Source organism: Delphinus delphis, chromosome 1 (assembly GCF_949987515.2).
Source record: "Delphinus delphis chromosome 1, mDelDel1.2, whole genome shotgun sequence".
Lineage (NCBI taxonomy): Eukaryota > Metazoa > Chordata > Mammalia > Artiodactyla > Delphinidae > Delphinus > Delphinus delphis.
Window position 1 is genome coordinate 160,491,589 of NC_082683.1, and position 23,414 is coordinate 160,515,002.

Consider the following 23,414-nt stretch of genomic DNA (forward strand, 5'->3'; position numbering starts at 1 on the left):
TAGGTGGTCACAAAGCACTGAGCTGATCTTCCTGTGCTATGCGGCTGCTTCCTACTAGCTATCTATTTTATATTTGGTAATATGTATAAGTCCATGCCACTCTCTCACTTCGTCCCAGCTTACCCTTCCCCCTCCCCTTGTCCTCAAGTCCATTCTCTATGTCTGCGTCTTTATTCCTGTCCTGCCCCTAGGTTCTTCATAACCATTTTTTTTTTTTTTTAGATTCCATATATATGTGTTAGCATATGGTATTTGTTTTTCTCTTTCTGACTTACTTCACTCTGTATGACAGACTCTAGGTCCATCCACCTCACGACAAATAACCCAATTTCGTTTCTTTTTATGGCTGAGTAATATTCCATTGTATATATGTACCACATCTCCTTTATCCATTCATCTGTCGATGGGCACTTAGGTTGCTTCCACATCCTGGCTATTGTAAATAGAGCTCCAATGAACACTTTAGTACATGACTCTTTTTGAATTATGGTTTTCTCAGGGTATATGCCCAGTAGTGGGATTGCTGGGTTGTATGGTAGTTCTATTCTTTTACTTTGAATTAATTTTTATTGGAGTATCGTTGCTTTACAATGTTGTGCTAGCTTCTACTGCACAGCAAAATGAATCAGCCATACATATACATATGTCCCCTCCCTTTTGGGTTTCCCTCCCATTTAGGACACCACAGTGCATTAAGTAGAGTTCCCTGTGCTATACAGCAGGTTATCATTATTTATCAATTTTATACATAGTACTGTATATATGCCAATCCCGATCTCCCAATTCCTCCCACCCCACCCCTTTCCCCCTTGGTATCCATACATTGGTAGAACATCATTTCTTAATCTAGGATTATGAAGTATCTAGTAATCTTTCTGTATGATATATAAAATTTGAGGTATATGTGCTTTTTCTTTTTTTTTTTGCTATACACAGGCCTCTCACTATTGTGGCCTCCCCTGTTGCGGAGTACAGGCTCCGGATGACCAGGCTCAGCGGCCATGGCTCACAGGCCCAGCCGCTCCGTGGCATGTGGGATCTTCCCGGACCGGGGCACGAACCCGTGTCCCCTGTATTGGCAGGCGGACTCTCAACCACTGCACCACCAGGAAAGCCCTGTGCTTTTTCTTTGGGAGGAGTTCATAGCCTTATACCATATTCTTGAAGTAGTCTGTGATCTCTCTGTAAACTCTCCCTTTTTTTGAGTTATTGATTAAGAGGTTTTTTTTTATTTTAAATAAGGCTTGAGTAGTTATAAACAGCATATAGAGAAGTAAATTGGTGATTTAAATTCATTATTTTATCATATATGCACATGTTACTATTTAAAATAACATTAAATTTCAATGACTATACCTTTAATTTCTTGACTTTTTTTGGTAGATTTTCATATCTGTTTTATCATTTATATTCTACCTCTTAGTCATCATTACCCACTTATTTTATGGTGTTTTTTAGATCGTACTATTCTCTTGAGTTCTTGGGGGTACTAATGTTCCTGTTTGTTTCAGTTGCCTACTTTACACTATGGTGGACTATTTCCTCATGTGGTTTAAATTTTTAGATTGTGAGCTCACTTTTGATTGGGGTACATTTTTCTGGGTTGAGTTCTATTCTCTCTGAGTGCTTTGCTCTGTGGGGTTGGGACTGGATTTAATACTAATTTCTTGGCTGAGGACTCCTTTGCCACATGAGCAGTATAAATTCAGACTCCAGACTGTCACATGCTCCCCCATTACATTACCCCCCACTCCATCCTGGGCTGCTCCCCTAAACCAAGAGTCAGAAGTTTTGTTATTCCCTTACGTGGAGAAAGGGTCCTGGGTCCTAATTTTAATCAGGAGTATCGATTCCATTCTTTTCCCCCTCTTAGGTCATGAGCAATACCCGCATGTTTCCTGTGGATCTGTTAGCGACTGTGCCCAGGACCAATATTATGCTTTTTGCAGCATGTGCTCCTGTGTTTTGATTGGACTTCTTTATTTCTGGCTCTTGGGAATTTCCCCATGTCTCTCTCTCTCTCTCTCTGTTTTTTGAGTTTGAATGTATATTTAAAATTTCTCATGGGTGTCTCTTACTCAGCATTTCTGTGGGTTTGTTGCATGGTTTTGTGTGTGTGGATCCGTTACCTTTGCCTGTTAAGGTGCCAAAACCATAAACACATATGGACTATTTGGAAACTTCTTTCAGTAATCAGTTATTTAAAAAATTAAAAAATACTCTGTCAAAGATACTATTTTATGGGCTTAAAAATCAATAACACAGTGCTACACTTGTCCTCCTGTCATTGCTAAACATCTCAGAAACATACCACTTGTAATTTTATTCTTTGTACAGGTGATTAGTATATAGTTGCAGTATATTTCATCATCTACTATATATTAATTTAAAACTACATTGTATATTTTATTTGTAAAATGTAGACATAAAACCTGATAAAATTGATAAAAGTTTAATGTGACTTCAGTAACTATTCTTTTGTCATTGCTCCCTCATATTTCTCTTCCTCCCTCCCTTTTGCATGGATTTTCTCCCTGCCTTAGTTTTGGTCCCTGATTCTCATGTTCCTCCACTGCCGATTAGTATCAGCATCCATAGTGGAAGGACATGCAGTAGAAAGGATAAGGAAGAGGACAAATGGAAGGATGGACACCCACTGGAGAAATCTGAGAGGAGAGGGAGGAAGCAGAATCATGGGTGAAGGGAAGGTTAAAATCTCTTGCTCCAGTACTCACTGTTCTCTTCTAGGCCTCTTTATGCCTTCAGGCTCTGTCTTTGTTTTTATTCTTCATCTTCTCACTTTCCACTTTCTTTTTCTATTGGAACCACTAACTAGGTTCCTTTCTCAAGCCATGGCAGCTAATTTTACCAGTGGTTTGAAACCAGCAGACTGTTCCCATGAGGCCTGGACAGTAGCTGTTGGGAGGAGGCAGGCTAGAGGGGAGGACTGAAGGAGACTCCGTGTTTAGATCTTGGGCTACATTCAGCAGGGAAAAAGGTATGCCTTGCAAGGTGTACCTGGCATTTCATATTGAAACTTTGAATTCTTTTTACTTTAGAATCATTCATTCATTTATCCATTCGTTTATCAGTGTACAGTGAACCAGGCAGTGTGTGAGTGGCTCAGATAGAAATATGCTTTCTTTCCAGCTTCAAAGAGATTTTTTTTAACTTAGAATTATTTCATATTTGATTTCTTAAATTCCAGTATCTGTGTTAATTTCAGAACTTTTGGGAAGAAAGAGACATGTTATATTGGAAAGACTTTGGAGCCTGACAGATCAGAGCTTCAATCCTATTAGTACCACTTACTATTAATCTTCAGAATTTATTTTACCTTTCTGAACCTGTTTTCTTTTCTGTAAAATGGGAATAATAATACTTGTCATTCATATCTCCTTCTCTTCATGCACGTGCTTTGTATCTTTCTGCAGAACTAATTTTCTCCCCAGCTTTTAGCCTTGTGGTAGAACGCTTACCCCAATAACTACTGAGTTTTTATGTTAATTCTTATAACCACTTGCAGAGACTAAGTCTTTCTGAGTTCAGTTGTAAATTATTTGTTCCACAGCTTTGGTCAGTTTTCTACTCTGGATCACTTTACTCTGACCTGTGAAGTGTGGCCCCACAATTTATACTTAACCTTCCCCTGAGATTCTAGGGGAGATTTTCAGAGAAAGGAGAGTGAGGTGGCATGGCATAGATTTCAGAAAGTATGTGCCACAAGTGAAAGCACTGAACTGGACAGCACTAAAGAAAGTCAACATATTGTTATCATTAGATGGTGTAGTACTTTGTGAAAGGTCACTGAATATAGCATTTATTCAGTATAGACATAGCCATTGTTTAGCAGCACAGCAGACTGGATTGGGCCCTTATATTGCCTTGATTTTTGTCAAGGACAGTAGTGTAGTGATTATTAATTCTTTGAAAATTACTGTAATGAATACAGAGTTTTTGCAACTAGTCTTATATATCCAAAATTATTTAAATTACACCGAGTGCCTGAAATGGCCTTTTGGTAGATAGAATTCATGATTTTTTTTTACATATCTTTGTATAAAGCATTTTTGGGGACTTCCCTGGTGGTGCAGTTGTTAAGAGTCCGCCTGCCAATGCAGGGGACATGGGTTTGAGCCCTGGTCTGGGAAGATCCCACATGCTGCAGAGCAACTAAGCCTGTGCACCACAATCAGTGAGCCTGCAAGCCACAACTACTGAGCCTGCGTGCCACAACTACTGAAGCCCATGTAACTAGAGCCTGTGCTCTGCAACAAAGAGAAGCCCCCCACTCACTGCAACTAGAGAAAGCCTACGCACAGCAGCGAAGACCCAACGCAGACATAAATAAATAAATAAATAAATAAAGCATTTTTGTTAGTGCTAATGAACTTTTGGCAGTAAATTGAGTGTATAATCAAATTTTTCAAATGCAATATAGAAATAAATGTTCCAGTAGTTGAAACTGTGAATCATCTCATTCTATTTCATGATTTCATTTAATATCTGACCCTCAGCTCTAATAATGTGTTAGGGCATCTTTTAAACTGTCTCAGACATTGTGAATGGAGTGCTCAGTAATAAATTGTACAGCTTTTAACTTTGTTTTGGTTCATTTTCTTTGTACTATCTGAGTATCATAAGATACCTATATACCCCTCTATAGATTTTAATAGTTATTGTTGCTTATTTGTACCACAGATTATAATAATAGGTATAATATACCTTAAGTGTTAGCTCTGCAGCAACTTTTTTTTGGGACTTCTGCTTTATCCTTCGGAGGAACTTGAAGTATGTATTAATAATACCTTTGTTTTGTGACCCTGAGATATAGTAGAAATCAAAGCTCCTTTTAAGTATTGGAGATTGATGTTATAATTTATTTGAATTATAGTTATGCTCCCATTTTCAGTTCTAATAAGGCCTTTATGTATCAACCCACTGCTGGATTGTCTCTGTGGACTCCCACTCGGGCCCCAGTCTGGTCAAAGCCCCCTGCCTCAGTGGGGGTGTGGTGTGGGGGGGAGAGTCTTTTCCCGTGAGGATTTCCACAGCCAGTAACCAAACCAGTGCTGAGACTGAAACAGCACAAGCTTTATTCAATGGCCAGAGAATGGAGAAGCAGGAACTTAGTTCCAAATCAGTTTCTTTTAGGGGGAGCAGTCAAGGCGAGATTTTTAAACGTAGGGTTAACGAGGGGGAGGCACATGCATTGGTTTTATTGGAATAGGCACTGTTCTTCCTGGAACTGGTATGCCACCTCCTTTTCTTCCTGCTATGGTCCGGTACTTCCTGTCATGGCTGTTGGTGGGTGTGTCCTTTAGCATGCTAATATATTACAATGAACGTATAATGAGGCTCAGGGTCTACGGGAGGTCAGGTCTCTCACCATCTTGGGTTTCACCAGTTCTAACCAGGTCTGGTGGCCTCTTGTTTTTCTCTTCTGGTGGTTTCCTGTAAGACAAAGAGAACACTTACCCCCAGCTTAGATTCTCTCAAGGAAGGGGGAGAGTTAGAGTCTGGGAGTAACAGCCATGGTAAGAAACCCATCTTGTCAAACTGTGTGTGTGTGTGTGTGTGTGTGTGTGTGTGTGTGTATGTATGTTAAGGTTTCTTCCTTAAAAAGCTTTATTGAAATATAATTCACAGAGTAAACAATTCACTCATTTGAAGTATGCAATTCAGTGGTATTATCTTACTGTTTTATCTTACTAATTTAAAAAAGTTGTGGTAAAGTACAATTGACAATGTGGAGATTAAGGGTGCTGACCCCTGCACAGTGGAAGATCCACCTATAACTTTATAGTGGGCCATCTGCATCTGCGATTCTGCATCAGAGGTTCAGAACCAACTGCAGATAGTGTAGTACTGCAGTATGTATTTATTGAAAAAAATCCGCTTGTAAGTGGCCCCTTGCAGTTCAAACCCGTGTTGTTCAAGGGCCAACTGTATGTAATACAAAATTGCCATTTTAACCGTACAATTTATTGGCATTAATTACATTCACAGTGTTGTGCAACCATCACCACTGTCTATTTCTAAAACTTTTCATCATCCCAAAGAGAAATTCTATAACCATTAAGCAATGACTCCCCATTTTCCACCCTCCCTCCAACACCTGGTAACCTTTAATCTATTTTCTATCTCTATGAATTTGGCTGTTCTAGATATTTCATATAAGGTGAGTCAAACAAGAATTGCCTTTTTATGTCTGGCTTATTTCTTTTAACATTTTATCATAATGTTTTTAAGATTCATCCATGTTGGAGCATGTATCAGACTTTTATTTTTTTAGGTTGAACTGTTGTTGTATGTATATACCACATTTTGTTTATCCATTCATCTGTTGATGGACCTTTGGCTATTGTGAATAATGCTGTAATAAACATTGGTGTACAGGGATCTATTGGAATCCCTTTTTTCAATTCCTTTGGATATATATCTAAAAATAGAACTGCTGGGTCATAAGGTAAATCTATGTTCAGTTTTTTGAGGAACTGCCAAACTTTTCCAAAATAGCTTTTTACATTCATACATAAAAAGTACTTTACATTCCCACCAGTAATGTATGAGGGTTCCAGTTTCTCTAAATCCTTGTCAACACTTGTTATTTTCTGTTTTGTAAAATTTACTTATTAATTTATTATTATTATTGTTATTATTATTTATAGCTATCCTAGAGGGTGTGAAGTGATATCTCATTGTGGTTTTGGTTTGCATTTCCCTAATTATTGGTGTTTAGTAACTTTTCATGTGCTTTTTGGCTATTTGTATATCTTTGGAGAAATATTTAATCAAACCTTTGCCCATTTTTTAATAGGGTTGTTTTTCAATTGTTGAGTTGTAGGAGTTCTTTATATGTTCTAGTATTCTTTTTCAAATATATGATTTGCAAATATTTTCCACCATTCTGTAGGTTTTTTAATTTCTCTCAATACTAAACTTTGATGTACAAAAGTTTTAAATTTTGATGAAACCAGTTTATCTATTTTTTTCTTTTATTGCCTGTGCTTTTTGTGTCATGTGCATGAAATGGTTGCCATATCCAATGCCATGAAGATTTTCCCCTGTGTTTTCTTCTACAAGTATTTATAGTTTTAACTTTTAAGTTGAGATCTTCTATGCACTTTGAGTTAATTTTTGTATTTGGTGTAAAATAAGGTTCTATGTTCATTCTTATGTATATAGATATCTTGACTCCTTACCTGTACATACTTCGACATCTGTTTTCTCAGAAATGAAAGCATTCTCTTAGATATCTCCACAGTACAATTATTAATTTAGCAAATTTAACCCTGATACATTATATAATACATATTTAATATTGAAATTTCACCAGTTATCCCAATAATATCCTTTATAGCAATGTTTATTTTTTATTTTTGGCTATGAGTTCCAGTCCATTATTACACATTGCATTTAGTTTTTTTTTTTTAAAGTAGTTATGTATTCAGTATTTTATTTATTTATTTATTTTTGGCTGTGTTGGGTCTTTGTTTCTGTGCGAGGGCTTTCTCTAGTTGTGGCGAGCGGGGGCCACTCTTCATCGCGGTGTGTGGGCTTCTCACTGTCACGGCCTCTCGTTGCGGAGTGCAGGCTCCAGATGCGCAGGCTCAGTAGTTGTGGCTCACGGGCCTAGTTGCTCCGCGGCATGTGGGATCTTCCCAGACCAGGACTCGAACCCATGTCCCCTGCATTGGCAGGCAGATTCTCAACCCCTGCACCACCAGGGAAGCCCGCATTTAGTTTTTATTTTATTTTATTTATTTTTTGGCCATGCTGTGTGGCTTGCGGGATCTTAGTTCTCCAACCAGGGGTAGAACCCGCACTCTTGTCAGTGAAAGGGTGGAGTCCTAACCACTGGATCACCAGGGAATTCTGCATTTAGTTTTAATGTCTCTTTAGAATCTTTTAATCTGGAGCAGTTCTTAGACATTTTTTTATCTTTCAGTGTCCTTGTTGTGTCTTGAAACTTGTCATACCACAGGCCAGTTATTTTTTAGATTGTTCCTGAATTTAAGTTTGTCTGATTATTTCCTTGTGATTAGAGTCCAGTTATCTGTCTTTGGCAGATGTGTAGTTGTAAGTGATATTAATTAATTAATTTTTTTTCCTCCTTATATATATTTTTCCTTCTACTTTGATTTTAGTCTCTTGGTCTGACCTTAACATATTTAACACCTTAATTTTCAGCCTTCCTTCTTTCCCAGTATAAATATTGAGGGCTTTCCCCTCCCCCCCCAGTTATATTCTAGAAGTCTTGATATGTAATATTTTTATTATTAAGTAGTTCTGAATATTTTCTAATTACCTTATTACTTTCTTCTTCAAAGTTATTGTCAGATTTCGGAGCTTATGGGCTTTCCTCTGGTCTTTCTGTTCTTGATTTCTAATTATATTAATTGCATAGTACTCATAGAATTTTATTTTTGTGTTCCCAATACTTTGAATTTTGTTGGAGGTAGTTTTATGCCTTGCATATTATAAAAATTTGTAGAGGTTCAGTGTGTGTTTGAAAATTAATTCTTCAACTCTTAGGTGGAGTGTTACATGTATGCCACTCAATACACTAAAAAAATTGTTTTTTGGTCTGCTTGAGCTATGAGTTACTGAGAGAGAGAGTAAAATCTCCCTTTAGGAAGGTGAGTTTGTTTCTTCTTTTATGTCTGTCAATTTGGCTTTACACATTTGGAGGTTATGTTGTTGGGTGTATATATGTTTAGACTAATTGTGTCCTGGTTAATTTCAGCTGGGTTTTTTTGTTTTTTTTAATCATTATGTATGACTCCTTTTAATTTCTATTCCACTAATGCCTCCCCACCCAATACCTCTTTCATCTAATATCAGTATGGCTATATTGATATTTTGGTGGGTGAGAGCCGAGGGTTAACATTAGCCTTTATTTACTTTTTTTGAAATTTTACGTAAATTCAGGTAAGAACCTACTAAAACAGAAGAGAAAACTCCACAGAATTTTAGAAAGGATAAACAAGTCTAAATAATGTATATTTGGAAAAATAGTTGTAAAATATGCAAACTTTCCAGCAATATTAGTAAAGAAAAATAATGAAAATAGACCTAAATATATAATATTAGTAATTAAAAAGGGATCAAACCTGTTCATGTAGTAGAGTTTTATAAAGAAAAGAATATTATGTCACCCTATCCCAATAAATTTGAAAATTTCAATGCAATATGTAATTTCTTAAAAAAGTAATTAATACAGTTGTCACAGGTAGAAATAGAAAAATGAAAATGACAGTGTGAAAGAAGTGAAATATTAAAAATCCAACAAAATGACACGTGCAAGATGTTTCACTGGCAAGTTTTAGCAGACCTTATAGTCATAGTCTCCTTTATTGTCTTCTGAAAGGTTTGTAGTTTTGTTTTTCACATTGAGGTCTTTGAAAAACCTGGAATTATTTTATTTTAGAGAAAAGAAAAGGAGAGGAAGCTACGCAACATAGTTAATGAGGTTGGTTTATTATTGGTACCAAACCAGATGAAGATAGTACAGAAAAAATATAATTGTAAACCAGAATTGTTTATAAACACAAATGTAAGATTCCTAAGTAAAATCAAAGCAAAGCAATTTCATCTATATATTAAAAAATTACGTTATAACCAAGTAACGTTTATCTCAAGGTATACAAAGATGTATCAGCTTCTAAAATCTTTTTAAGTAAAATGTCATGTTAAGAGAATGAAAAAGAAAACCAAATCTTGTCCACAGAGGTTGTAATTAACAGTCCTACCAGTTATGTGTGAGAATACCTGTTATTCGTACTCCGGCAAACACTTGGTGGTTTCAGGTTTTTTATTTTTGGCATATTTGGTTGTTAAATAATAGAATATTAGCAGTAAGTTTATTTGCATTTCTCTCATTTCTTGTAATGTGAGCATAATTTTTTGGGTGTAAGTCTGTTTTAAACACTGAAAATTTAAAATGGGAGAGTAACACTTATTGCATAATTTGTTTACTTGAGGACAGGGACTATTTTATTTATCTTCGTACTTCTAACATCTTATAAAATGCTTGGCATATAGCGGGTATTCAAAGTTACTTTTCGAGTGAATTGAATAAATATTTAGTAAACTATGAGCCTTCTGAAGAAATTTGTGACTTAACTCATTTTTGAATGTCTGAAAATAGAATAATTTTGCTATGTCAAAGAAATGGGATTTTTACTAGCAGGTTCCAGGAAGTAAAGAATGGACAGGATTATTCTTCTAGTTTACGTTAATACTACAGGCTCCCATAAAGCGTGGATAGCTCATAAAATCCTTAATCCTAATTATGCACGATTTAACAGTATTCATTTGCTTGGTGCTTTCAGGGTGTATACTATTGCATGGAAAGATAACATCATTTATATTTTGACATATTGTTATCCTTTGTACCTTGCTAAAAGATTGTTTCAACAATTATTTGCTTACCTGAATTGTATTTCCGTTACTCTAGTTTTAAAAAAGTTTCTTTCCCTGCTTTACGGTAATGTTTTAGAGGATTGAAATACCTAGATTTCTAACCTTTCAGATAAGTAGGATGTTACCCAGAGGAAGGTATACACAGAATTATTCTTTAAGAATAAACATAGTTGTCTGTGATGAAATGCTGTTTGGATTTAGGGTCAGAACGAGACAAAGATATAGAACATACCGTCTATTTGGATTAAGGTATTTGGAAATCTTGAGGGGGTCAGGGTAATAAACAGTGAAGTAAAAGAAATAAAGAACTGTTAAGTGTAATGTTGTAGGCTGCTTTGTGATATTTTCCAGCTCTAGCTAGCAACTAGCCTAGCACTCTTCTCACACTGACTGGCTCCACATCTTTATTTTTAATTTACACATTTCTATGTGTACTGTTCTTAACCAAGTATTTCTGATATGCTTGTGTAGAAGCTGGGAAAGGGAGGGACACTAGTCTCAAGATGATTTCACTCTTCCTTGCCATTCCCTTATAACCCATCTATACCTTTGTAAATAGTCTATTTGTAAATAAGCCTTCCTCAGATTGGGATAATTTATTTCCTGTTAGGACCCTGACTGATTCCCAGTTGCCACAGTCTCACCGTTTGTCCAGTCCAGATTGTTCAAAACCAAGATATCTTGGTCATTTTATCAAAATGTTCACCTCCTGGCTGCCATGGTTTTACATCTTCTCTCTCTTACAGTATGAGATCCTTTATACCTTTATTCAAATTTGATCTGTTTCTTTGATCATATTTTCTGTTGTGTGAATTCCAAATAGAGATTCAATCTCTATTTCCTTTCCTTATAATCTAAAACACTAATACAGAAATCTCTAGTAGACTGGGTTTTGCAATGTGGAATACCCCTCTTTCCTAAAGTATCGGTAGTTAGGGCTAAATACATTTAGACCAAAGCAAGTGGTAAGGCCTGCTGTGTCTCTTTCCCTTTCTAATGCTCAAATACATACCTTTGATCTTCCACACTCTCGTGCATGGTAGGAAAGAGAAGAGAGCTGTACCCATATACAGTGACTATTTAATTGTATTAACTCCTTTTTGTGTGAGAATAAGGAGGGACATGAGGGGAGGAAAGGAGACAGGTCTATATTTCTCTTAAGGCAGCAGAACATGCAGTTGGTTTTATAATTTTTTAAAAAAATGTCAATATGTTCCCTATAATTAATAGAATAATGTCTAAGTTCCTTGCATGGCATCCAAGGCCACTTCCATTTTCCATTTTCTAGCCCTGATTTCTTTGTATTTCTTCTTATAATTCTATAACAACAGTGGATTATTTACCATTATCACCCAAGTTCACTTTGTCTCTCTTCGTTTGCTTATATTGCTCCCTCTGTTGGGAATATTTATAGTACATTGCAAACAGGCAAATTAGCAAAAGTCTACTTAGTCCTCAAGGTCCAGATCCAATGTTAGTTCCTCTGTGAAACATTAGTGTTCTTACAAGAGAATTAGGGTTCCATTTTCACTGATCCTGAAGCACTTTGTATTTATCTCTATTAGAAACTTTTATCACATTACTGTGTTATATGTGTGTACATACTGTATCTATTTCTGAAGACTGAGAAGTTCTTGAATGAAGGTACCATATTGTAATTATATTTGTTTTAAGCTCCAGTAATTGCCACCATACTTTGTATAATGTCAGCTCTTGCTAAAGGCATGTTAAAATGATCAATAAATGAATGAGTGTGACAAATATTAATTTACTTGGTAGGGATTGCTGAATTTCTCTCTGGTGCCAAGAAATTTGCTTTTACTTCTTGGACCTTTGTCCTAAAATATGTATCTAGCATTGAGTTAGAATACACGGAATGTTTAAAATGAGAATAAATTGGTCTGATTTGTACATCACTAGTACTTTGCATTATTTGGTGTTTAAAAAAATGTTTCTCACCCAAAATATAATTAATATATAAGAAATAAACATCATATGAAAATTAAATCTATTCTCAATATAGTTTGATGAGACTATTAAATACTTTGGCGTAATCCTTAATCCTTATTTTCATTTTTATTGTTTAAGTAAGAAATATCCTTATTTATATCTGATTTGTATCACAGTTCATTAAGTAATTGATGTTGCCTTTTTGTTTCAGCTAAACCATTTACTTCTAAAGTGAAACAGATGCGATTACATAGAGAAGACTTTGAAATATTAAAGGTGATTGGTCGAGGGGCTTTTGGAGAGGTAAGAGATAAAGATTTTATAGAAGATCTGATAATTGTTTTGCAAGCTATTTTATACAGTCTGTGAGAGAATTTAACTGAAATATTATTTACTTGGTGTTGTAACTGATATCATTGATCAGAAATCATTAAACTTCTGAATGAAGTCTTTCTACATGGAATTTTTTTCCAAGATATTTCTGTTTTTCATATGTCATTGAAGTTTGAGTATGTTTCTGTACTCTCTTCTGTTCCATTGGTCTGTTTGTCTCTCACTGCCTTAAATTACTTTAGTTTAAGAAGTCTTGATATCTGGTAGTGTGTATACTCTAACTTCCTCCCTCTTCTCCTCTGTTCTTGGCCCTTTATATTTTCATATAATTTTAGAATAAGTGTTTCAGTTTTTACCTACTCTTAAAAATCCACATCCACACCCAGCACCCACACATCTGCTGGAATTTTGATTAGGATTGCCCTGAAACTAGAGATTACTTTGTAGATAATTGACATCTTAACAATATTGAGTCAGCCATCCATGAACATGGTATATGCCTCCATTTATTTAGGGCTTTATAAATTTAACACACTAATTATTTGTAGTTTCCATTCAGTAGAGTGGATTTATACATCTTTCAGCAGATTTATTCCTAGGTATGTGATATTCTTTATGTTATTTTAATTAGAATTATTGGTTAAGTTTCATTTTCTAATTGTTTTTGCTAGTAGTTAGACACAATTGAATTCTGTTTATTGACCTCATACCCAGCAACCTCGCTAATTTTACTTTTAAAATCATGAATTGTGTTGGATTTTAATAAAATGCTTTATCAGCATCTTTTGAGACACTCAGGCTTTTCTCCTTTACTCTGTTAACGTGTTGAGTTACACTGGTTTATTTTCAATGTGAAACTAACCTTGCATTTCTAAAATAAGCCAACTTTGTTGGGATGTATTATCCTTTTAATTTACCTTTGGACTCAGTTTGCTATTTGTGTGTGTTGTTTGTGTTTTCGATCTTTGAGAGAAATTGGCCTGTAATTTTCCTACTTATCACATCCTGATCAGATTTTGGTATCTTGGTTATTCTGGCCTCATAAAAAGAGGGAGTATTTCCTTTTTTACTGTTCTTTAGAGGAGTTTGAGAAGATTGTTATTATTTCTTTCTTATATGCTTAGAAGATTTCACTGGTGAAGCCATTTGAGCCTGGAGGTTCCTAGAGAGAGAGTTTTAAATTATATAATTAATTTTTTAAATTGAAATTGAACTATTTGGATATTTTGTATAGATGTGTCAGTTTTGCTAGGTTCATCCATGTCATCTGATTTTTCATATTTATTACTATATTGGCCGTTTGCACTTCTCATTTTTTTCATTTGTTATACTTAGCGGTTTATCAATTCTGTTATTTTTTCAATGAATTAACTTTTGCCCTTTGTATTTTTCTATGGTAGATTTGTTTTCTGTTTCATTAATTTCTGCTTTTATCTTTTAATGTTCTTTTCTCCCTTTGGTTTCAACTTGCTGTTCTTTTTCTAACTTTTTGAGTTAGATGCTCAGAGCATTGATTTCTAGATCTTTTCAGATGTGCTATACTTTTTCCTCTAAGCAGCTTTAGCTATAGCAAAGTTTTGATATGTCATATTTTCATTATAGAGTTCCTCAAAATACAATGTGATTTCCAATGTGATTTTAAATTTCTGTTATGGCTTTTTTGATCTATGATTTTAGAAGTTTATCGCTCCATCTCTAAGTATTTGGAGGGTTTTTAGTTATATTTCTGTTTTTGAGTTATAATGTAATTCCAGAGCAGTCAGAGAATATACATTGTCTGATTTCAAGTCTTTGAAATTTGCTGTGCAGTGTTCTGTAAATATCAGTTAGGTAAAAGACATTAATCTTATTTAAATCCTCCATATCCTTAACTGTTCTCTCTGTGTGATATTTCATTTCCTGAGAGAGGATTTGCTTATTTCTTTCTTATTTTTTTCAGTTTTCACTGATAACAAATATCAAGTTATTATATTTCCCTAGTGATTAACTCTTTTATCATGATGTAATGATCCTTGTTATCTCTAAGTAATGCTTTTTGAGTTAAACTTTACTTAATCTGATGTTAGTAGAATGATTCTAGCTCTTTTTATTAGTCTTCTGCATTAAATATCTTGCTCCACCCTGTTAGTTTCAGCTATTACTTTATACGTTTAGTGTTAAGTAGAATATAGTTTTTATTTTTTGATCTAGTCTGATAATGTCTTATCTTTAATTGGAGTGTAGTCAGTTGACATTTAATGTAATTACATTACATATTACTATTTGTTTTCTGTTTGTCTTGTCCATTCTGTATTATGTTTCTCTCAATTCTTGGATTAACTGAATATTTTAAATTATTCTTTCCCCCTTCTATTCATTTCTGAGTTGTACCTTCTTTTATTGGTTTCCCTAGAGATTGCCACTTGTATTCTTGGTAAATTTGTATTTTGCCAGTTCTCATTTACCCAAATTTACCTTTCATTGTCATTAGCTCTACATATATTTGAAACCCCAAAAGATACGATTATAGTGTCCCTATTCATTTTAGCTTTACCCATGTATTTACATTTTTTCTTACTCTTCACGTTCACATACTTATTTATATTCATATACTTGTCTTTGATATAATTTTCCTTTTGACTTAAAAATTCCCTTTAGTATTTTGCCAAGTCTGCTGAGATAAATTATCTGCATTTTCTGTCTGAAAATACATTTATTTTGAGGTCTTAAAAAAATTGTGTTATATACACACATAGCTTAATGGATTTGTACATTTGCATGAACTTCTGTAACTATTATGCAGATCAAGATAGGCTCCCATTGCCCCCTCTATGTGGATAACCACCTTCTCATTAACCATCTATTCTGACTTCTATAATTATAGATTTATTTTGCCTGTTTTTGAATGCTATATTAGTGGAATTATATAATATATATTCTTTTGTTTCTGTCTTCTTTTGCTCAATATTATGCTTGTGTGATTCATTTTTGTTTTTTATTGGTTCAAAGTATTCCTCTATATGAATATACCACAAGTATTTTATCCATACTAGTGTTGGTAGGTATTCAAGTTTATAGTTTTTGGCCACTGTTAATAATGTTGTTATGAACATTCATGTACATGTCTTTTGGGAGGTAGAAGCACTCATCTGTGTTTGATATAACCCTAGTGGAATTTCTGGGTTGCATGTTAGGCATATTTAGTCTTAGTTGGTAGTGCCAAATAATATCCCAATTGGTTTTCAATGTGTACTCTGACCAACAGTGTATTAAGGTCCCAGTTGCTTCACAACCTCACCAACACTTGCATCATTTTTTAAACTTTGGACATTTTTTGGTGGATGAGTAGTGGTATTGGATTGTGATTTCATTTTACATTTCCTAATAACTCTTAAAGTTGAGCCCATTTTCATATTACTTCATATAACTTGGATATCATTTTTCATAAGTGCACATTTTGGGATTGGGGGAGTGGGAGCAGGTGGGTGTGTTGTCTGACTTACTGGTATATTCTGGATACAAGTCCTTTGTTGGAAGTGTGTGTGTGAGTGTGTGTGTGTGTGTGTGTGTGTGTGTGTGTGTGTGTATTAAACAAAATGTCTTCCTGTGTGTGGCTTGGCTTTTCCCTCTCTGTATAGATCTTTTATGGAAGAGAAGATCTTAGTTTTGGTGAAGTACATTTAATTAAGCTTTTCTTTATGATTAGTGCTTTTTTGTGTTCGTTAAAAAAGTTATTTTCTACTCTGAAGGTCATGAAGATATTTTCCTCTGTTATCTTATGTAATCTATAAAAAAAAAATCTTTTTCATTTAGGTCTGTGATCCGTCTGGTATTATTTTGTGTTTTGTGAGGTATAGGTCAAGGTTCATTTTATTCTTTGTGGGTTTCTCAGCATCATTTATTTAAAGACTACTTTTTCTACATTTGATTGCAAAGGAACTTCCATTGTGAATCAGCTGACCCTATATGTGTTACTTTTATTAATTTTTAATAGTTTTTAATGTAGAATTCTTGTTCATGTTTCATTAAATTTATTTATCAGTCTTTGACGTTTGTTGATGAGCCTGTAAATGATATTTTTAGATTTCATTTTGTAACCATGTTGCTAGACTAGAAATACAATTAATTTTTGTGTAGTGATTTTGTATTTAAGCATCTTGATATATTAACTTATTAATTCTAGTTTATAAATTTAAAAGATTTTTCATATACACAGTCATACCATTTCCAAATAATGACAGCTTTTTTTCTTTCTTTTGTTATACTTGTTATTTCTTTTTCCTGTATTATTACAATAGAGAGTTTCTTCCTTAAAATATTAAATTCAGTTGTTGAAAATCAATTTTTTTCTGGTTTGTGATTTCAGGGGTAAGTATGAAGTTTGGAACAGCTTTTTTAAAAAAAATTGTTACTCTTTTTTTAGGTTAAGGAAGTTACTCTTTTTTAGGTAAAGGAAGTTTTCCTTTTAGTCCTAGTCTGTTGAGAGCTTTTATCATGCATTAGAGTTAACTTTTTTTTTTTTTTTTTTTTTAACATCTTTATTGGGGTATAATTGCTTTACAATGGTGTGTTAGTTTCTGCTTTATAACAAAGTGAATCAGTTATACATATACATATGTTCCCATATCTCTTCCCTCTTGCATCAGAGTTAACTTTTATTAAAAGCTTTTTTAATATCTCTTTTGATGATATGATTTGACCTCTGTATTTAGTTAATGTGGAAATAATATTAATTTTTAAATATACCAATATTGGATTACTATATAAATCCAGTTGTTCCTTATGTATTCTTTTAGTATATTGTTGGTTTTGATTTGCTAATATTTTGTTTACCATTTTTTTTTGTTATGTGCATGAAAAAGATTGAACTTTATTTTACCTATCTTTTAATTTCCTTATATTTTTAAAATGTTATGCTTAGCTCATAAGACAATTTGGGAAGTATTTGCGCTTTCTCAATTTTCTGAGTTTGAGAATATTATTATTTCCTTAAATGTTTGGAAAAATTCTCTGGTGAGTCCATCTAGACTAGGAGTGCAATTTTTATTTGGTTTGTTTACATCTTTTGAGGTAAATTGTATATATGTTGAAATACACCAATTGTTTATGTACAGTTCCATGAGTTTTGACAAATGGATTCACCCTTATCAAGATACAGAACATTTCCATCACCCTAAGAAGTTCCCTTTCCTGTTACTTCCCCATAACGTCCATCAAGTGGTAACCACTGTTCTAAATTTTAACTATGGATTAGTTTTGGCCGTTTGAAAATTTCATATAAATGGAAATCATACCATATGTACTCTTTTGTGTCTGGCCTCTTTTGCTCAGAATAATGTCTGTGAAATCCATTCTTGTGATCAAATATGGAGTAATACTTTTTATTGCTGATTAGTAAGCTATATACCACTATCCTTCTATTGATGAACATTTGTATTGTTTCTCATTTTTGGCTGTTAGGATTAAAACTGTTGTGAATATTTTTGTACAAGTTTTTATGGAAATACGTTTTCATTTTCCTTGGATAAATACCTAGGAGTGGAACTGGTATGTTAAGTGGTAGGTGCATATTTAAATTTAAAAGAAACTGGCACATTTTTTCCAGTAGGGTTGTACCATTTTATATTCCCACCAGTTCCATGTTCTCACCAATATTTTTTTGTTAGTCTTTTAAATTTCAGTCATTCTAATGGGTGTGTAATAGTATCTCATGGTCTTAAATTGCATTGTTATGTGGATTTGTGTTATATATCAACATAATGATGAGTTTTTGTGTGCTTATTCACCATTCTTATATCCTCCTTTGTGAAGTATACGTTCAGATATTTCGCTCATTAAAAAAAATGAGGTATTTGTCATCATTGAGTTGTAAGAATTCTTCATATTTTATATTTATAAATGTCTTTTGTCAGATGTATGTTTTGTCAATATTTTCTCAAAGGCTGCATAGCTTGCCTGTTAATTTTCTTAAAAATGTCTTCTGATGAGCAGAAGTTTTAAATTTTGGTGGTTTAATTTTATCAGTTTTTTCTCTTACGGTTATTATTTTCCATGTTCTTTGTAAGAAATTCTTATTTATATCTAGGTCACAGATATTTACCTATGTTTTTTTCCTAAAACCTTTATAGTTTTAGCTCTTATGTTTAGATTGGTGATTCATTTCAAATTAATTCATGTGTGATGTGAGATAGGGATCGAGGTTCATTTTTTTCCATATGGATATCCAGTTGTTTCAGCACAATTTGTTGAAAAGGCTGTTTCTCCTCTATTGAATTACTTCAGTACCTTTGTCAAAAAAGTCAGTTGACCATATAAATGTTGATCTACTTCTGCTATTTCTATTCTATTTCACCGATATCTTTGTCTGTTCTTATGTCAGGACCACACAATCTTGATTCTGTAGCTTTATACTGTAGAGTTGAGAGTATGTAATGAAGTCTGAGTGTAAGTCCTCCTTCTTTGTTCTTTTGCAAAATTGTCTTAACTATTTGAAGACTTTTGCATTATTATATAAATTTTAGAATCACTGTGTCAGTTTCCATAAAAGCCTAGTGGTATTGAAATTTAGTTTGCATTCAGTTTATAGATCAATTTTGTGAGGACTGACATCTAAACAAGCATGAGTCTACTAGTTAGTCCATGAACAAGGCATTTTTCTTTATCTTTTAAGGTCTATTTTAATTTTACTCAAAATTTTTTTGTAATTTCAGTGTACAGGTCTTGTTCATAATTTGTTAAATTTATTGCTAAATTTTTAATTTTTTTGATGCTATGGTAAATGACATTTAAAATTTTATATTTCAAATAGTATGCTGTTGGTATGTAGATACACCACTCTTTTTTTTTTTTTTAACATCTTTATTGGAGTATAACTGCTTTACAATGGTTTGTTAGTTTCTGCTGTATAACAAAGTAAATCAGCTATATGTGTACAGATATCCCCATATCCCCTCCCTCTTGCATCTCCCTCCCACCCTCCCTATCCCACCCCTCTAGGTGGTCACAAAGCACTGAGCTGATCTCCCTGTGCTATGTATACCACTCATTTTTGTATCTGACTTTATTTTCTAAATTCATTTATTATTATTTAAATAGTTTTTTGTTGTTTTGGTTGCTACTTTCTTAGTTGTTCTGTGTAAACAATCGTATTGTCTGAGAAAAGGACAATCATACTGTCCTTTTCACTTTCCAGACTTTATACATTCTATTTCTTTATGTTGACTTATTATACTAATTTGGACCTCTAATACAATGTCGAATAGGTGTCATGAGGGTATATATCCTTACTTTATTCCTGAATTCAGGGAGAAAGGATTTAGTGTTTGACTAGTAAGTATGATGTTAATTGTAGGTGTTTTTGAGGGAACCCTTTATCTGATTGAAGAAGTTGTCTTCTATTACTAGTTTGCTGAGAATTTAATAATCATATGGATTTGCTCTTTTATTATGTAAATTTGGTGTGCTACTTTGATTGACTTTTTTTTTTTGCGGTACGCGGGTCTCTCACTGCCGTGGCCTCTCCCGTTGCTGAGCACAGGCTCCGGACGCGCAGGCCCAGCGGCCATGGCTCACGGGCCCAGCCACTCCGCGGCATGTGGGATCCTCCTGGACCGGGGCACGAACCTGCGTCCCCTGCACCGGCAGGCAGACCCTCAACCACTGCGCCATCAGGGAAGCCCTGATTGACTTTTTTAATAGGCTTTGATTTTTAGAGCAGTTTTATGTCCACAGCAAAACTGAGTGCAAAGTACACAGAGTTCCTATATACCCGTTGACCTTGCACATGTGCAGCCTCTCCCACTATCAGCCTACCACACAAGGTGGTATATATGTTACAACTGATGGATCTACATTGACACATCATCAGCTAAAGTCTATAGTTTACATTAGGGTTCCCTCTTGGTGTTGTATTATATATTGTATGGGTTTGGACAAATGTATAGTTACAACCTATCCACCATTTTAGTATTATACATAATAGTTTCACTGCCTTAAAAATCCTCTGTGCTTTGCCAGTCCATCCCTTCCTTCCCCTAACCTCTGGCCACCAGTGATCTTTTTCCTGTCTCCATAGTTTTGCCTTTTCCTGAATGTCATAGAGTTGAAATCATACAGTAATGTAGTCTTTTCAGATTGGCTTATTCCACGTGGTAATAGGCATTTCGTTTCCTTCATGTCTTTTTATTGCTTTTACCACTGAATAATATTTCATTGTTTGAATGTACCACTGCTTATTTACCCATTTACCTACTGAAGGACATCTTTGTTTTCTTCCAAGTTTTGGCAATTACGAATAAAGCTGCTGTAAACATTCATGTGCAGGTTGATGTGATGTGTGGACATCAATTTTCAATTCATTTGCATAAATACCAAGGAGCAGAATTGCTGGATCTTATGGTAAGAGCATTATTTAAGTTTTGTAAGAAACCAACAAACTCTCTTCCAAAGTGGCTGTACCATTTTGCATTCCCACTGGCAGAATGAGAGTTCCTGTTGCTCCACATCCTCACCAGCATTTAGGAGTTGTCAGTATTTTGAATTTTGGCCATTCTGTTAGGCATGTAGTGGTATCTCATGGTTGTTTTAACTTGCAGTTCCCTAGATGATGTTGAGCATCTTTTCATTTGCTTATTTGCCATCTGTATATCTTCTTTGGTAAGGTGTATATTGGATCTTTAACTCATGTTTTAATGGAATGGTTTTTTTATTATTTAAAAAAAAATTTTTTTTTTACATCTTTATTGGAGTACAATTGCTTTACAGTGGTGTGTTAGTTTCTGCTTTATAACAAAGTGAATCAGTTATACATATATGTTCCCATATATCTTCCCTCTTGTGTCTCCCTCCCTCCCACCCACCCTATCCCACCCCTCTAGGTGGTCACAAAGCACTGAGCTGATCTCCCTGTGCTATGCGGCTGCTTCCCACTAGCTATCTATTTTAAGTTTGGTAGTGTATATATGTCCATGCCACTCTCTCACTTTGTCACAGCTTACCCTTACCCCTCCCCATATCCTCAAGTCCATTCTCTAGTAGGTCTGTGTCTTTATTCCTGCCTTACCCCTAGGTTCTTCATGACATTCTTTTTTTCCTTAGATTCCATATATATGTGTTAGCATACGGTATTTGTCTTTCTCTTTCTGACTTCACTCTGTATGACAGACTCTAGGTCCATCCACCTCACTACAAATAACTCAATTACGTTTCTTTTTATGGCTGAGTAATATTCCAGTGTATATATGTGCCACATCTTCTTTATCCATTCATCCAATGATGGACACTTAGGTTGTTTCCATCTTCTGGCTATTGTAAATAGAGCTGCAATGAACATTTTGGTGCATGACTCTTTTTGAATTATGGTTTTCTCAGGGTATATGCCCAGTAGTGAGATTGCTGGGTCATGTGGTAGTTCTATTTGTAGTTTTCTAAGGAACCTCCATACTGTTCTCCATAGTGGGTGTACCAATTCACATTCCCACCAGCAGTGCAAGAGTGTTCCCTTTTCTCCACACCCTCTCCAGCATTTATTGTTTGTAGATTTTTTGATGATGGCCATTCTGACCAGTGTGAGATGATACCTCATTGTAGTTTTAATTTGCATTTCTCTAATGATTAATGATGTTGAGCATTCTTTCATGTGTGTGTTGGCAGTCTGTATATCTTCTTTGGAGAAGTGTCTATTTAGGTCTTCTGCCCATGTTTGGATTGGGTTGTTTGTTTTTTTGTTATTGAGCTGCATGAGCGGCTTGTAAATTAGGAGATTAATCCTTTGTCAGTTGCTTCATTTGCAAATATTTTCTCCCATTCTGAGGGTTGTCTTTTGGTCTTGTTTATGGTTTCCTTTGCTGTGCAAAAGCTTTGAAGTTTCATTAGGTCCCATTTGTTTATTTTTATTTCCATTTCTCTAGGAGGTGGGTCAAAAAGGATCTTGCTGTGGTTTATGTCATAGAGTGTTCTGCCTATGTTTTCCTCTTAAGAATTTGATAGTGTCTGGCCTTACATTGAGGTCTTTAATCCATTCTGAGCTTATTTTTGTGTATGGTGTTAGGGGGAGTGTTCTAATCTCATACTTCTACATGTACCTTCCAGTTTTCCCAACACCACTTATTGAAGAGGCTGTCCTTTCTCCACTGTACATTCCTGCCTCCTTTATCAAAGATAAGGTGACCATATTGCATGGGTTTATCTCTGGGGTTTCTATCCTGTTCCATTGATCTATATTTCTGTTTTTGTGCCAGTACCATACTGTCTTGATTACTGTAGCTTTGTAGTGTAGTCTGAAGTCAGGGAGCCTGATTCCTCCAGCTCTGTTTTTCGTTCTCAAGATTGCTTTGGCTATTCGGGGTCTTTTGTGTTTCCGTACAAATTGTGAAATTTTTTGTTCTAATTCTGTGAAAAATGCCAGTGGTAGTTTGATAGGGATTGCAGTGACTCTGTAGATTGCTTTGGGTAATAGAGTCATTTTCACAATGTTGATTCTTCCAATCCAAGAACATGGTATATCTCTCCATCTGTTTCTATCATCTTTAATTTCTTTCATCAGTGTCTTATAATTTTCTGCGTACAGGTCTTTTGTCTCCTTAGGTAGGTTTATTCCTAGATATATTATTCTTTTTGTTGCAGTGGTAAATGGGAGTGTTTTCTTGATTTCACTTTAATATTTTTCATCATAAATGTATAGGAATGCCAGAGATTTCTGTGCATTAATTTTGTATCCTGCTACT

The 23,414-nt window shown here is 34.6% G+C and overlaps 1 protein-coding gene across 4 annotated transcripts in view; it reads left to right on the top strand.

Moving 5' to 3' along the window:
- CDC42BPA (CDC42 binding protein kinase alpha) overlaps window positions 1-23,414 on the top strand; it is a 326,273-nt gene that overhangs the window by 51,043 nt on the left and 251,816 nt on the right. For all 4 annotated transcript variants that reach the window (XM_059997253.2, XM_059997227.2, XM_059997237.2 and 1 more), the window contains exon 2: window positions 12,590-12,681. In XM_059997253.2, coding sequence (XP_059853236.1) covers window positions 12,590-12,681 — 92 coding nt within the window. The remainder of the gene's footprint in view (window positions 1-12,589; window positions 12,682-23,414) is intronic.